Source organism: Macrobrachium nipponense, chromosome 24 (assembly GCF_015104395.2).
Source record: "Macrobrachium nipponense isolate FS-2020 chromosome 24, ASM1510439v2, whole genome shotgun sequence".
In the NCBI taxonomy this organism is placed as follows: domain Eukaryota; kingdom Metazoa; phylum Arthropoda; class Malacostraca; order Decapoda; family Palaemonidae; genus Macrobrachium; species Macrobrachium nipponense.
The window spans coordinates 53,725,277-53,742,926 of NC_061091.1; the positions used below are offsets into that span (position 1 = coordinate 53,725,277).

The window sequence follows — 17,650 nt, forward strand, 5'->3', positions numbered from 1 at the left end:
TTCCGTTCAGATCTCATTTCACCTTCGGTAGAATACCATTCAGGTCACTCATGGAAGTCTTCAAGAAACTGGTCAGTTAGTGCAGGTCAAGTCCAATCTAGAACGTTAATCTATCTGGTCACATTTAAGTGTCAGGTCGTCTCGGCTTCTACCAGTGCAAGATCTGATGCCCTGTTCTATCCACGTGCCCAGAGCACCGACGAAAAATAAGGAAGGACTGGGCTTGGGTATGAAGGAAACGAAAAGCCTACGAGGTTGTAAGAATCGTGAAAATCAAAGGCATAAAGAGAATTCCTAAACGTGGCACGATGGATTGGACTGTACTAGATTTCTGGCTCAAGAGCCAAGCAAATTTGGTTAGTCTTGATATTAAATCATCTCTAAATTATGCTTGAAGCATGATCGAATTCTGGTTATAACCTGGTGGTGGTGACTGGGTTACTTCAATCCGACCTTTCGCCAGCCGGGGCCCTTCCCTACAGGCGTGGTAAAATGCCAAAGGAGCCAAGAAGCCTGGCGTGGAGAGTATTAAAAACTAATCCAAAAGACAATTAAAATGTTGGTGAACCTTTCAATCCACACATTAAAGATCTCCGCAGTTTACTTTCATCTGCTATCATTGGCAGGTGATCGTCTCACTTGGACCACTTAACAACTGTGCCTAAATCATACTATTAATCAAGTTCCCTTTACCTCAATAAAAAAACATATGGTCCTCCTCTTCAGGGACCTAACCAATCCCCGCATTGGTAGATCGGTCCTACGATCGCTTCTAATCTTTTCCCACTAAGATCGCTAATCATAACTCATTTACTTGGTTGAAGAAACAGTCACATAAGAAATCCCTATACGTTCCATTCAGATAGCTAAGCAACTCTCATGTAGAGAGAGTGATTAAAGCTCTCTATCAATTTTCATTGGTGTCACCAATCGAACATCAATGACGTCGCTGAAAAATGCCCATTTAGGTCGCTGGTCAAGATCCATTTAGGTCGTTGATGTAGCCTCCTTCACTTATCGCTGATCGAGTCGCATTCAGGTCAAAGCATTTGGGACAACCATTCTACTGCTCATCAGATTAATGGGAGTTATCATACAATCCGGTGAACTAAAATAGAATCTAATAATCTTAAGCATGGATGTGTCAGAGAGAGAGAGAGAGAGAGAGAGAGAGAGAGAGAGAGAGAGAGAGAGATAGAGAGAGAGAGAGAGAGAGAGAGAGAGAGAGAGAGAGAGAGAGAGAGAGAGAGACTGGACAGCTAAAAATAGCCGTTGCCAACATTTTACTAAAAGTAGATATTTTGAGTTCTAGGCGAAGTTCTGTACAGAAGAACGTTGAATAAGATAACTAAATACATAAAAACTTAATTCTTAAAACTAAGTTTTTGTAAGAAATGATAAAAATGAGAAAAATATTTGGGTCTATACGACACACATTGTACCTATCTTATACTCCTTACTACACATCTGCATTGGCACAGCATTTTCCCGCTTTCGTAAGAGCTAAAAGTGAATTCTAAAGGCAACCTCTTATGCGTTCCTCACTCTGTATCTGATTTTTATTTAGTAACAATTACAACAGGACGTTGCTCGAGATAAGAAATAACCCACTTCTTGCATGCGCTTCCCACTTAGCAATTGTCGCCTGACGTCAACACGCCTCTGCACGAGGTTGGCATGGCAACCCCCAACGCCAGTGATCGATAGCTATACCCGCTATCTCGATTATTTTCACTCACATCGCCTTTATCTTCGATTCTTTAACATTACACTAGGATCATAAGACGCAATCTTCAATCTCATTCATTTCGTGAACGCAGTTTGCCAGATTACTCCGCGTGAGAGTCCAAAAGAAGAGAAAACTGTGTCTTGCAAGAATGACGACCCTGTAATCTTCTTTGCGCCTGCGTTAGTCAACCGAGACGAAAGGAAGAATCACATCGTACACTTTGGGATCTAAGCTACTAACACCCAGGTACGTCCATTTCGGTATCTTGACTATTAGTACACCTGATATACAGGGATTGAACGATATGACATATGGAACAGGTATAATCTCCACTGCTTGCTAGTTTGTTGGTGTCTACGGGTGAGGACAGATACGTTATCACTATTGTTTATAAACATGTTGAAACAGCCACAAATCAATGTCCAGTGAAAAACATGCTACCTGTTGAATTTCAGAATTATTTCTTAATTGAAACTTACACGAAAAGGAGACACGTTTTAAAAAGCAAGGCTGTTTAAAATTGCTCTCATTTCAGAATACATAGTAATATAACGCCCAAAACGGGCTTGGTATCAGTCGAGCACAGCACACCATATGTTACCGTATCCGCTTAGCCTAACTGATAGCTGTTTCCGATTTCTTGAGTGTCATTTTCGTAATATATTCACGATTCGGCTTGACAAATCTACAGCATATTGATGAACATGAAATTGGATCCGCAAACACAGATTGTGTTTATTCCTTATATCTGGCTGTAACCTCAAACTAACTATATTAACACGTCCTATCTCAGTGAAGACCCATGCTTACATCTAAATAATAATAATAATAATAATAATAATAATAATAATAATAATAATAATAATAAGAATAATATAAGTCCTGTCGATCAGGAGGAAACGTCGCGTTAGAGAGAGAGAGAGAGAGAGAGAATAATAATAATAATAATAATAATAATAATAATAATAATAATAATAATAATAATAATAATAATGGTATGCTTACATCAACATTAAAGTGTTTTTAGTTTATGTGGACAACCTGTAGTGTTTCTAGATAACCAACGATAATTCGTTCACCAACATTCTTGAGGCACTGCCTGTACACATTCACGGCTTCGATTGCAAATGAAGATTGATAATGGATCTCATCACAGCATATATAATTTAGGTGTGACCGTGTAATACATAAACATGTGTAACAGAGTTATGAACGGAAATCAATTCGTGAACGAAACCCCAACAGATAAGTGGTTCCTTGTTGAATCCAATCGACGTAGATACAAATAGTTACTGATACTGAGGTATACCAATAAAAACCTCATACTTCGTATTAATTAGTAACTAAAATGATGCAAGCATCCATCTATTTTTACCATTCAATAGTTACTGGGAGCTTAAAATCAAGAAACGGTCATCGAAGTACAATTAATAACTCCTATTATTGTTATTACTATTTTATCATTGTTGCCGATGACGACGACGATGATGCTAATGATAGTAATAAAACTCATTAATGTTGTGTTATCAACCTTGCTAGGCTCCCCCCAACCCTCTCCACCCTGTTGTCTTAAGACCCCTACACTTTCCTAGTTATCCTTGCCATGGCCGGCAGTGCACTTGCAGAAGATACAAAGATTCGAGGTCTGAATTTAAAACTTCTCTAGGTTCCTTCTGCAGACCTCTGAATTTCTCCTAGTGTTCTCAGTAATTTTAGCTTGCTATAGTCTCTTTATTCACAACTTTTGATCTTGACACTTCTTTTGTCCACAACTTTTGCGTTCCATGGTATGCTACATCGGATACACTATCTGGGTTTCTTTATCTGCCAGTTAGGTCTGGTCTTCGATTGTGTATATCATAGGGTCAGTCCTTACATCAAAGTCCCGGGCACCTTAACTTTTTCGTTTTTCAGCACTTTTTTTTTCCGGGTATGTGGCTCTACCACTTTTCTATAGATGGTATGCTATTTCTTTATTGATCTCCAGGGCAAGGCCTTGGCGACTGTTTAATACCTTAGCACGCTCTTCTAGCAAGATATCTCGACTGGGGAGGAGGGCAAAGCCCCACCCCATGGAGTAGGTCAGGACATGACACTAGGACAAGGTTAGGTTAAGGATAGGTTGAATTAGTATTATCCTTCTTGAAATTGTCTTTTCCTTTGAGTGGTGAGCCTTTCCTTATACTTTTTAGGATCTTCGTCAACAGCGATGAGGTTTTTATTTCAAGCTATTATCAACCATTCATCTTCACAGTGCTTAAGGCGTACCTCCTACGCGTTCTTTTCTCGATGTTTATGCAGAAAACACTTTGCATTCCCCTTCTTCCTTTTCTCCTTGCCCCACCTGTCCTACGTTATGATGTTTCTTTTCAATTTTTCTTGCCATGTTTTCTAGATACAGTCTCCACAATGTTTCCACCATTGAACTAAGACTACAGTATAGCTCTCAATCTTAAGTAATCCCCTCTGGTGTTTACTTCATGTCCTATATCCGTGATTCTTTCCTCTTGAAATAGAATCTTTGACTCTGGATGGCCTTTCCTCCTATTCTGTTTACATCAGTGCATCTGCCAATGTCAAACTCCCTTTTCAAGTGATCCAGACTGTCTGTGATGGAATCCACCCTTTCAGCCTCTTTTCCACATAACTCGATTTAATCCATGAAATTAAGTGACTGATGAAAGTGTGCTCTCTTCCAATTTGGTGGCCATTCGTGTTTTCCTAATGGCCACTGAAACTGGTATCAAGAAGACTGAACAGCAACGTTGATGGTGATCATAACCTTCCCTTTAAGATTCCTTTGATGTATACCTCTGCCACTGTATAGTTCCTTCTTTCAGTGCTGCATCGTTTTGGAGAGTAAGATTACTAATTTTTCTGCAGCTCTGTACTGCATCTGACGCACACATTAAACATTGAGCGAGGGACAATATAGAAGGCTTTCCTTTGGTCAATACATGCCACACTAGGTTTGTCCTCCTTTTATCACAATTCTTCAACAACAGCTTAATCCACTCGAGCCCCTGTGAAGTTCCTGCAACATCCTTTCTGTTTCTTATGTAGGTGTATGCCAGCACCCACCCTCTCTCGCGTAGCCCCACAGTTCCTGACTTATCGGTCAAAAGCAACAACTTCATTGTCCTTTTCTTGGTCTTTTTGTACTAGCGATGATTTGACCGTTTTCATCCAGTGCAGTACATCTTTGTGTTACAAATTCATGTAGCTACTGGGCCACTTTTATCACATAAGGAGTTAAAAGTTGTTCAAACAGCATCCCTGCTTGCCATCCTGTCATGGCGCTGTCTAGTTAAGCAGGCACATTTCTAAATTAATTCCTCACATTAAAAGTCGTGATGCACCTTTTTATGGGATACTTGGTTGTTCCAGATGTTTTCCGACAACCTCTGTGTGGGTTTAGCCGCTGGAATTGCTTTTCACTTTGCCCTTCCATTTTTTTTTCAGTTTTCGCTTACTCTGGGAGTAAGCCTACAAACTACTTTGTTGTTGTTGTTGTTGTTGTCCTTGTTGGGGGGGGGGGGGGTTAGGAGAGGTCTCTGGAAAAGCCTAAAAAGGTCTGAAAAAGGTGTTTCGTGTTGAGTTAAAGATACAAGAATTTTAGGATAGGATATCTATGATTTATTAGAATGAAAATGTAAAAAAAAATGTAAATGTTAAACAGTACAGAGCAATTATTATTTTTAACAACATACAGCGTATTTATTTTAATTTTCGTTGGTGAAACAATGCTCTATTTGACCGTAGAATTTAGAATGCGCCTCGAGCAAGCTGGAGGTCGGAGCACGCCCTCTGGTTAGTGATGAAGAGCTTTGTCTGGGTATATGCTTTGGATCTCTCTTCAAACCTCTGAAGTGTTGCTGATTTTGCTTTTATTCTTATTTGAAGTTTTTTTGTTTCTTTGAACTGCCGACGAAAAGCTTAACCAGGTCAGGCAGATCGAAGTGAACAACCAGGCTAAAGAACTTCTTGAAGCTACAGAATATATATACATACATATATACACACACACTATATATCTATATATTTTTTCTTTTAATCTATTAACTACGGTGGCCTCCCTCGGCCAAGTGCACCTTATTGCGTACTCGAACACTGCCTGACATCGCTACCAGATTGTTCATGTAAAGCCATGAATGCTTCGCTCTTAAGCCTTGGACGTTCTCTTAATGACCCAAGCTTTGCTTTCTTCCTCCACTCCGCCACCTGTTACAAGGGGGTTCATCAACAGCCTCAACAAAAGCACACACAAATCAATTACTTCTCCTCAACAAAAGCACTCCACATTATACGAGGTAGGAGTTTAAATAAGGTCCACATGACCAGACTAGTAATGCCACTAACATTACAAAGGTTCCAAAGACACTGCACTGCAGTGCTGTGTCCCCCAAAACAATAATCTGTTCACACGCGACAAAACAGTCATCTACTAACGGGGAAACAGTAATACAGTACAATGTAACATATTATTCATCACTTTAGCATTGTGCTGCTAATTATGGTTGGTACTATGTTTCTTAAATGATGAACATTGTTCCCTACTGAAAATTGTTTACACTGCTGATTTTATCCATTCCTTATAGGATATTCCGCATAAACAGCAAATTACGTGTGAGATCAAATAGACATCATCACTCTGGGAGGTAATCGGTACTATTTTTGGCAATTAATATAATCTGTCCTCAGAACGGTGCTTCTCCTTCCACCAATTAGTTATGGAACCCTTAACCTCATCGGTCTTCGCAGTCTTGCCTACACCATAAACCTCTCGTGCAAAGAATGGTGAACGAACAGCTTAACACTCTTATAATCTTAACTAGACCAGACAAGTACGGAAAATGACAGGCATCAAGGAGGGTTTGGTGGGGGGGTTAGGCAATAAGGGAGCAAATTACATAGTTCAAAATACTATATATAAGTTTGATGCTTTTTCTGAGAGTCCTTAATCACTTAACATACAACGTGACTTGACACAGAAATTGAAAACATGTTTTCAAATACTGTGACCTTCATAGACCCCACAGACAACTAGTGTTTTCAACATAGAGAGAGAGAGAGAGAGAGAGAGAGAGAGAGAGAGAGAGAGAGAGAGACTAACGTGCAATCACAAACGAGTGTATTCGACCCACCCAAAAGAGAACCGCTTCTTAGAACAAACGGAATTTAAAGGAATCGAGCAGCAGACGGTCGTGAGATATTTTGACATTTGTTCGGGGGAAGATATGAAAACACACAACAGCTATTTCCTTTGCGGAGTTCAAAAACATCGTGCAGAATGCACAATGGGCTTTGAGTTCGCTGGATTAACATTTGAGAGGACAAGAGTGTTTGTTAAGTTCATAGCTTGAAATTCTAAATGAATGTTGATGTCCGCACTTGAACCTCGATTTTTTTTCTATCATTTCTAAACCAATCTAAAAAAAAAAAAAACGGCGATCTCTGTCGGTTTATTACATTTGAATCTATAATTTAATACATTATATTTGGACTTGCCGATAAAACTCAAACACTTATCTCTCATAAAAATACTTCCTTTTAACTGTCTACTTAATGTACCTTTTCACTTTCACAAACGAATTAGTACTAATATCTTTTACATGCATATGAAACAAATTAGTACATTTTCAGAGAGAGAGAGAGAGAGAGAGAGAGAGAGAGAGAGAGAGAGAGAGAGAGAGAGAGAGAGAGAGAGAGAGAGAGAGAATTTAGTTCTTGTATAAAATAAGTTTAACGTGAGATTTTTTCTTTTTCCAGAGTCATGAAAAATTGGTCATTTATAATAGTTCTGGTCGTCGCCGGCAGCTGCTATGCCGCTTCTGTAGCCAAGGTAAGATTCAGAACCTCAGTTATTGTTACTCTATTCCATTCGAACCAATCCATTCTCCTGATTGGAGACCTATGGTTCTTATCCTCTGAAGATAATATACATAAAAGTATTTAAATTGCCCTCCATCCCCCTCCCTGCTCTTTTCATTTGTAACGTTTCTTCAACTACACGCAAATCATTTAAATCAGAAGTGTCGTTCTTGATTGCAATTTCACTTTTGAGACATCCAGTCTAAGTTTTCATTTGCACAATAAATGGTATAACCAGATTCTTTCAGTATTCTAGGACACCAGTATATCCCAAGAAATTTTTCCACATTCTTATTCAGCCATTTTTGAATCTAGTTCAGCTGGTGGGGATTGAGCCGTGACTCGTATCGTAAATCGAAAATCCTGGCTAAAACAAACTTCTCTTACATTCCGAATTGCAGATCTCTGCTTAATTTCTGGGGCCGTCATTCGATAGCTCATGTGTATACGACTTTCCATAATTCTGATCATCCTTTGCATTCAGATCTTCCCAGACTAAACCATTCGTCACGCAGTACCAGATATTCCACTGTATTTTACTTTTATTTTTTTATTTTTAGCGAGATTCCAAACCACAAAGTTCTGACGAAGTTTTGCTCCAACTGCGAGTAAATCACGGAATGAATTTCCAGTTGGAAATGCAAAAAATCATCGGAATGAGGATCAAATGATTGCCGTTCAACACTCACACGAGTCTCGTTCACAATCTAATTGCTCTGTATTTTTTTTTTCCTCCCTCGTTATTTTCCTGACACACATTATTCTTTACATCTCCCTCATTGAGTCCTTGAGTTTGTAACGTTCTGCATATCCAACTGAGGTTACATCCGTGCTATTCATGATAAAAATAGCGAGTCTCTTTCAGGATATTTTTCGCTTAACACATACTAACAATGCCTAATCTTTACACCTTTTATTGTTCAGTTGCATGGCGTTTCGGTAAAGTGTCAAATTCTTCACTTGTACAAAACTGGAGTTACGTTGGAAGTAACGATCGCTGTCAATCATTATAAGATTTTTTGCAAATTCAACCATTTAATTATAAGATTCATTGTACGGAAATTCTTCAATTTAAATGATACTTTGGTTACGTATATTTTCAGCTAAATTGACGGCTACCATAGCTTTCGTAAGATCAGTTCTTGAATAGTATTTAACTTTTTTTTTTTAAACCACTGCCAACTACGATATTCCATTTCTTGCCGAACAGAGTAAGCCACTCTCATCAGTGTCGAGGTTCGAATGGAAACACCATAACAATAAGGAACTCGAGGACGTCCTCCGAAATGTGACCAAGAGGTGCCCCGAAGTGACCAGACTCTACGCCCTCAGTAAACCCTCCGTCAGGAATGTTCCCCTCTGGGTCATCGAGTTCTCATCAAATCCCGGAAACCATGAATTGCGTAAGTGTGAATTTCTAAGCGTGCTCTTCTTTCTTCCAATAATTATAAGAACATTTGCTGCTTCTCTCTCTTAAATATGAAAGACTCTTCTACGTAAAGGTGAAATTGCGTATACCCCCCTCTCTCTCTCTCTCTCTCTCTCTCTCTCTCTCTCTCTCTCTCTCTCTCTCTCTCTCTCTCTCTCTCTCGAAAATTTCCCTCTATTCACATCCAAAACTAATTCCCTCTATTAATATCCAAACTAAAAAAATCTACCTGAAAAGCAAGCCATGATATCTGAAACAATCTTCCCTTCAACCGTATGACAGAAAGACTGAACGATAAGAAGCCACTGCTCAATCAAGTGCAAAAAAAGTATCTTTTAAAAAGCGATTACATTCGTCCCTCATCGTTATAAACGGTGAAATTTAATCCCTCTTATAGAGAATTGTCCATACCTTGCAAAAGTAAGTCAACATACGAATGGTTTACATGGAAAAAAAATCTGATTGAAAAATCTTGATATTTGGGATTTTTGAGGAAAACCTCTCATGATGAAAAACTTTACTTCCCCGCAAGTTAACAGTTTTTCTTGAAGATGGTCATTTTCATCAGCTTTATGAGATATGCTATATACTAGATTCACTATCAAAAGTTTTGTCATTAATAAACTACTACAAATAAACTACAGTATTTAAGATTATTAATTATTGTGTTTGTAAAAAAATGTCGGAAAGTGTAACAAGAAGAATGTTCAAGTTCAAAATTAATGATGTACACCTTAAGTTTATAAGAACCAAATTTAAAATCTCCTTTACTTTACTTTGTACATAAAGTTTAACAACTTATTTTACAGCCATTCTCATGTATAAACATAATAATTTTGACAAATCTAAGTCAACATGAATTAAGCAAGGCCTGTTACTCAAATTACACGAACACATTCATTAATATTTTTCACCTCTTAAAAACAAAATGTTGGTTTTCAAAAACCTCGTTCTTGTAGATAGGCTTTCTTTACCTAAGGAAACCCGAACCACTGTTTTAATGGAGCCAAGATGCATAAGAGATGTTGGAAAAGGGACTTGACCAAACGGTACCAACACTTCTGTGAGGACTGGACTGGACTGAGACAAGGAGAAACTCTTACTAACTTTATTGTAGTTGTTTGAAATTAAGCTGGCATTATGCCAGGACGGGCTCTTGCTCCTAGAGCATCCCGTAGGATTTTATTGTACAGAGACGGCTGTATGTAAGGAGGCTGTGCGGACGGAGACGTAGTTTTCGTCACGTGATTATATATATATATATATATATATATATATATATATATATATATATATATATATATATATAATAAAAGGAGCCGATAAAAACACCAAAATATAGAGAGAAAAATACTAAATTTCAGAGACTGATGTCTCCCTCTTCAGGTAGATGAATGAGAAAAGTTTACAGAAAAGGTGGTATTCATACCAAGAGATCCATCCACAGGTAAGCCAATTTAGGTCACTCCCGCTGATAATCATCCTTTAATCTTCTTAAGCGTTGGTTGAATGAAAATCTTGTCAATCACATCTGAATCCCATGCTCCTTTTGAGATGTTCATTACCTGCCTCTCTCTGATGAATCGGCCTTAATCAAAGAGGCAGGTAATGAACATCTCAAAAGGAGCATGGGATTCAGATATGATCGACAAGATTTTCATTCAACCAACGCTTAAGAAGATTAAAGGAAGATTATCAGTGGAAGTGACCTAAATTGGCTTGCCTGTGGATGGATCTCTTGGTATAAATACCACCTTTTCTGTAAACTTTTCTCATTCATCTACCTGAAGAGGGAGACATCAGTCTCTGAAATATAGTATTTTTCTCTCTATATTTTGGTGTTTTTATGGGCTCCTTTTATTAGATGGAATTCTGTTGTAACAGAACATTTGTACCAGTCATATATATAATATATATATATATATATATATATATATATATATATATATATATATATATATATATATATATATAGGCGGAAAAGGCCGTGAATTGCTCGACATTTTGATATATGATAAAAGGATTTATACAAAAGAAGGACGGAAACTTTGGTTACGACCTAGAGAACTACCGAGAAACGAAAAACTGAGCTAGGGAGGAATGAATTAAAAAGTAAAAACCAATAATGATATAGATATCTAGTTCCAAGTCATTACTTATAAACATTTTTTAACAAGTAAAAAGCAAATACGCTTACAGGTACTGATTTTTCTGTTAGCTAAATCTGCTAAAATTTCATTTTTCTGAGAAGCCCATTAGCACCTTCATCTAGCAGTGAGACAAAATGATTCGTAGCAGTCACGTCCGTCCGTTTTTGCCCGTCCGAAAAATAATATTGTACTATTCTGGTAACTGAAACTTAAGGCACGATTTTCTAAATTCTAGTTTAGATTTCCCTTTAAAACATTCATCCATCAGCCTTAGCTTCTGTACTAATTAAAGTAAAATAAAATATTACACTGACCCACAAAGTGAAACATCAGTATCAACTCTCAAGGACAGGCAAAGCCAATCAAGTTTCTGTTTATATATATAATAATAATAATAATAATAATAATAATAATAATAATAATAATAATAATAAAATAATATAATATAATAATAATAATAATAATAATAATAATAATATGGGATATGCCAGTGGAAATTGTACCCATAATCATAGGAGCACTAGGCACGATCCCAAGATCCTGAAAAGTGAACCGGAGAAAAACTAGAGGCTGGGGGAGTAAGTCTCCAGGACTCATGCGAAGAGTGTGATCATAGAAACGGCACACATAGTAAGAAGAGTGATTGGACTCCTAAGGAGGCAGGATGCAACCCGGAACCAAACTATAAAGTACCACCCATCGAATTGGAGGACTGTGATTAGAGCAAAAAAAAAAAAAATAAAAAAAAAAAAAAAAAAAAAAATAATATAGAATAATATAATGATTCAGTGGCAAAAGCCCTCCACTGGAGCCTGTGCAAGACACATCAGCTACCTTGCAGTAATAAGTGGTACGAGCACCAACCTGAGGGAGTGATAGAAAAACGATCAGGCAAAGATCCTCTGGGACTATGGTATCAGAACGGATAGGGTGATACGTGCAAACAGACCAGACGTGACGTTGATTGACAAAGTCCAAGAAGAAAGTATCACTCATTGATGTCGCAATACCATGGGACACCAGAGTTTGAAGAGAAAGAGAGGGAAAAATGGATAAGTATCAAGATCTGAAAATAGAAATAAGAAGGATATGGGATATGCCAGTGGAAATCGTACCCATAATCATAGGAGCACTAGGCACGATCCCAAGATCCCTGAAAAGGAATCTAGAAAAACTAGAGGCTGAAGTAGCTCCAGGACTCATGCAGAAGAGTGTTGATCCTAGAAACGGCACACATAGTAAGAAAAGTGATGGACTCCTAAGGAGGCAGGATGCAACCCGGAACCCCACACTATAAATACCACCCAGTCGAATTGGAGGACTGTGATAGAGCAAAAAAAAAAATAATAATAATAATAATAATAATAATAATAATAATAATAATAATAATAATAATAATAATAATAATAATAATAATAATCATTGTAGTAGGGAAAAACTCTCTATCACGAGAGTATATATAATGTTCTAAAGATTCCACAATAATACAAAGTGTAAAAAGTCCGTGTATAATTTTGAAGACTTTACAGAAAGCTTTCGAACCCTTCCCTGGGTTCATCTTCAGTCCAAATGAACAATAAGTTACAACAAGTACAGAGGTAAATTTAAAAAACAAGAGTCGTTGAAGATCGTTGACAACGGTGCCCAATCTGCGCCCTTGGATGAAGGACTTCATGAAATGTTGCAACAACCTGTACGAAGATCCAACAGAATTGCAGCCAGAAGGATTGATAGGGGAGAGGATATAACCTAGTTGTTATTAACTACCCTCTTTCTTCATCACCTGGCCCACCCATTAACGAGCTAACGACCGTTGTCAACGATCTTCAACGACTCTTGTTTTTTAAATTTACCTCTGTACTTGTTGTAACTTATTGTTCATTTGGACTGAAGATGAACCCAGGGAAGGGTTCGAAAGCTTTCTGTAAAGTCTTCAAAATTATACACGGACTTTTTACACTTTGTATTATTGTGGAATCTTTAGAACAAAATAATAATAATAATAATAATAATAATAATAATAATAATAATAATAATAATAATAATAATAATAATAATAATAATAATAATAATAATAATAAACTGACCTGAAAAGTGAAACACACAGGCAGACAAACCCTAACGTGCTCCTCTTCCGCAGTGAAGCCAGAATTCAAGTACGTGGCCAACATGCACGGGAACGAGGTGGTCGGCCGAGAGCTGCTCCTCGGCCTGGCTGATTCCCTCTGCACCGCCTGGCTCGAGAAGGACAAGGACGTCCGGAAGCTGATCTCCTCCACCAGGATCCACCTCCTGCCTTCTCTCAATCCAGATGGGTGGCAGCTAGCAACAGAGACGGTCTGTTTTAGGTCGATTCAGTTCTCGGGGTCTGAAGTGCAAGGTTTCTATAATATAAGGTTCTAGTTATGGGAGGGCAAAGGATAGGTCTAGTAGTATCGCAACTTTACGTGCTTCTGAACTTGTCAGTTGTTGTTGTTGATGTTGCTTGAGATTAAGCCAGTCTTTTGCTGGCACGGGTTCTTGCTCCTACATCATAATAGGTGGTACATTTTATAAAAATAAATCTCGTATTTTGAATGTTAAGTGTATGGTATGGGTTAGTTGAAGCTAAGAACTATATAGAATTACTGTTTACTGCAAGGTATCAAGAAATACTAAAATGCAGGCTATAAAATACTCTCTTACTTAACATACTTTATACTTATAAAGCCTACAATACAAAGCGCCTCTTAATTCTATCGTCAGATTTGGGAATATACATAGTTTTGAAAAACACTAAATATAGGAAAAAGAATGTAACTGAATAACGAAAAGAGGGAATTATTACTACAAGACAGAGTAAAAAGTTTGTAAAGGATTAAATTCAGTTTTTTTTTAATTGCCTATCCCGTCGGTGCTTGCAATAAAAAAAATATGAATAACCTTCCCCTTCATGAACAGGGAGGCAACGACTACCTCACAGGCCGAGCCAACAACAACAGCGTCGACCTGAACCGCGACTTCCCCGACCTGGACCGGATCATGTACAGCAACGAGATCCGACACGTTCAGCACAACAACCATTTGATGGACCACTTCCGGGCCCTGGACCACCAGGTAAAGAAAATAAATCCATAGTTTTGTACTGCCTGGATCAAGGGTAACAAATTAAACATTTCTTTTAATTAAGCTTTTAATTTTCTGAATCTATTGGATGGATCGCATCTGGGCCTTTTGACATTTTTAAATTAATTTATGAATTCCCACTAGTAAATAAGTTTATTTAATTTCTGCAGACGGGAAGCTAATATATGTTATAACTGGCTAAGCATACAGAAACTTCTTTAAAATACCTAGTAATAATTAATATGGTTAATTCTGCTTTTCTAACCTTATATAAAAAAATGATTGAATTTTTCGGCTTAAACACTCATTTTCGCAGAGAGCATTAAAATTGTTGTAGTTTGCTACTGGTAAACTATTGCAGGACATCGCATAATAAATTAATAATATTCCGAGTTCAGAATACATTTCGCTTGAAAGATTTATTGTTAAGTTTCTGCAAAAGAAGATAAAAAAGCAAGTGAATTTAATAGTTCAACATTCTTGTTACACGAAAAAAAAAATCAAGTGTAGTCGGTAGTCTGACTCTGAAGATTGTGATGTACAGTAAGTTCCAAAACTGAAGCGACTAATTTCAGAGAATTTCGTTCGAAATTCACTAACTGGCAACTACAACTCGTAGTTGAAAAATATTTCTTTTTTCTACAGTGAAAGCTCTATCAAGCAAAATACAGCTAACATATGATGCACAAATATAAAATCTATGATATTTATAACAATCATAAGAAAAAATTACGGTAATAGTAATTATTTTAAAGGATAGCAATTACTTCAAACTATAGAAACGAAACAATTTGAAATTCTCGTTCAATACAGGATTACCAACATTACCAATGTATATTTCGAGCAATGTGGAAACAAATGTTTAATATTATAGTGTATTATCAATTATTTTAGCGAAGATGCATAAAACCATGCAAGTATCAATAGAATGTGAAGGGAAAATCTCCGCGACATTAAACATAATCAACCATGAATGCACTAGATTCAATAGAGAAGTTGGGTGTGGTTGATAGTTCTGATTCTAGCTTCTAGGACCGAGCATAAAACACCATCTTCGAGAAAGGCTCTAACTGCTGCGGCTACCTTCAGGTGACTAGGCCTAGTTCCGGGCATTGCAAGGCTTACAATGCAGGGCCACTGTCTGTTATTTAAGCAAAGAGAGAACCTTCAGGACCGATACCAGGACCTGTTCTTGCACCTGGGAAAGGGAAACAGACTCGCTATACAAAAAATAAGAAAGACGGTTCGCAAGCAACCAGAACACCCGTAAATATCACCATCTGGTTAAGTAGGGAGACGACAGACAGACTTCAAACCACCCCTCTACACCCCCCCCCCCTCTAGCTCTACCCACAATACTAACTCCACCTTTTTCACTCCAACCTTTTACCTCAAATCTTCGAATCATATCCCAACCGTGAAATTTAAGACTGAATTTGCGTAGGTGGGCGTATCATAAGAGAGTGATATCACCCAAATTCATATTTCCACGGACAACCAGTAATCAGTTCAATCCAGTCAAGCATTATTGTATAACAGAAATTTATGAGTTTTTTGGGATATATATATATATATATATATATATATATATATATATATATATATATATATATATATACACACATTTATATATAATGTAAAGAAGCACCCGAGCATGACCAATAGGCCTAGTGCTTGATTCTTAAAAACAGAACTCTGGTTATTCCTGACTAGATAAAAAGGACCTGAGAGGAGAGGAGAGAGAGAGAGAGAGAGGTAGAGAGGAGAGCGAGAGAGAGAGAGAGGAGAGAGAGAGAGCATAAAAGGAGATACTCGAAATAAAATAGTACTCGCCAAGCATATTCACACTCCGGATCGTATGGACAAGAATAGTCTCATTTATGCACTGGAAAAAAAAAGGTGGAAACCTACGAAAATACTTGTTTGGTGCGACCCTGAACGTAATTCCACGTGCAAAAATTTGCACAATTGAGAAATTCGATGAAATTATTAACTAACAAGCTGGGAAATATATTTCCTTGATTCTTGACAAAGGCGTAACCATGTAACCAATGCTAAACGCGCATATAACTTGGATTTCGTTTTTTTTTTTTCACCAACTTGTGTCTTATTTATCTTTCATTTAATCAGATACTAAACTTTTCTGTGCTTTATCAAAAGAAAACGTAATAACTTTCGATATAACGCTATAGAAGAAGAAAGTTAATTTACAAATATTAGGCCAATGCTTATGCACTCGGTTCCTGCTGCCACTCTATGGTGAACACTTGATATCACACATTGAGAGCCGCAGATGTTTCTATGGGGATTTTTATTTTTTTTCAACAAACAATTATTGAACCAATATTGATCATTCACTGGGGAAATACTTTCTGTGCTTATACAGTTAAATCACTGATACGTATTATCTGATAAAGAGGATGACAATAATTGGAATAAAATATATTAACTGGCAACCCCACTAGTTTCTAAAGAAGTACGATCAATTCTGAGATTTGTCGCTTCACTTCTGGAACTTACTGTACAATAACAATTAGTTGACGAGGAATTGCAATTAAACTTAACTAGGAAGCTAGAAAGCACATACATGATTAATGGCAATGCTGTTGATGGGCCCCGGGTGCAAGTCTAGGGAGCGATTCATTATTGGAAAGGTTTTGCTCAGGGGGCTCATCCTCGATTCAGCAATACAATTATATGGTCAATCGACGACTGGCTTCATTTTTTCCTCCGTCACATTAAAAAAACTCATTCTTCCTAATTCCTCCTCCAGCCTCAGCCCGAGACGTGGGCCGCCATGGAGTGGATTATGAACATTCCCTTCGTCCTCTCTGCCAACTACCATGGAGGTGACCTGGTGGCTAACTACCCCTACGACGCCTCCAGGTCGGGCGCCGCCCAAGAGTACGCAAGGAGTCCTGACGATGATACGTTCAAGTGAGTTTCTAAAGTCGTACAATAGTTCCCACTTGCGTAGCTCCATGGTCTAGACCAGTGGTTTTCACGGTGGGCCATGAGCAGTTCTGTGGGGGCCATTCCCACGCACATCTTTAAAATAGTATTTAAATAATGAAAAATCTTGAAATAATGAAGAGCAAAATAAACAGTAAATGCAAGTTAGTGCCTTCTTTCATAAATCCAACATAAATCAAAATATATAACAAAGTTTTCCTAATTCCATAAATGAACATTTAAAACTAATCAAGTGTTTCTGAAAATACTTCAAAATAATTATAAATGCTTAAAAATAATTCTACCATCATTACACGATTCTAAAGGGCAGTGGACCACGAGTATTTAGGGATGCCAAAAATGGACCATGGGCACAAAAAGGTTGAAAACCAGTGGTCTAGACCATGCGTAGCT

General features: G+C 37.6%; 1 protein-coding gene and 1 long non-coding RNA gene across 4 annotated transcripts in view; one reads left to right on the forward strand and one right to left on the reverse strand.

Annotated features, from left to right (window-relative positions):
• Positions 1-17,650, reverse strand: part of LOC135205640 (uncharacterized) — a 78,366-nt gene that overhangs the window by 7,069 nt on the left and 53,647 nt on the right. Inside the window, exon 1 of one of the 3 annotated variants that reach the window (XR_010312568.1) lies at positions 13,267-13,403. The exons of the other annotated variants lie outside the window; for them this stretch is intronic. This is a non-coding gene — a long non-coding RNA (uncharacterized LOC135205640). Of the gene's footprint in view, positions 1-13,266; positions 13,404-17,650 lie in introns of those variants that run through there. 3 annotated transcript variants of the gene reach the window in all.
• LOC135205639 (carboxypeptidase E-like) overlaps positions 1,676-17,650 on the forward strand; it is a 51,259-nt gene continuing 35,284 nt past the window's right edge. Inside the window, exons 1-6 of the mRNA XM_064236451.1 lie at positions 1,676-1,975; positions 7,499-7,571; positions 8,811-9,003; positions 13,320-13,516; positions 14,120-14,275; positions 17,058-17,221. Coding sequence (XP_064092521.1) covers positions 7,503-7,571; positions 8,811-9,003; positions 13,320-13,516; positions 14,120-14,275; positions 17,058-17,221 — 779 coding nt within the window. The 5' untranslated portion in view covers positions 1,676-1,975; positions 7,499-7,502. The remainder of the gene's footprint in view (positions 1,976-7,498; positions 7,572-8,810; positions 9,004-13,319; positions 13,517-14,119; positions 14,276-17,057; positions 17,222-17,650) is intronic.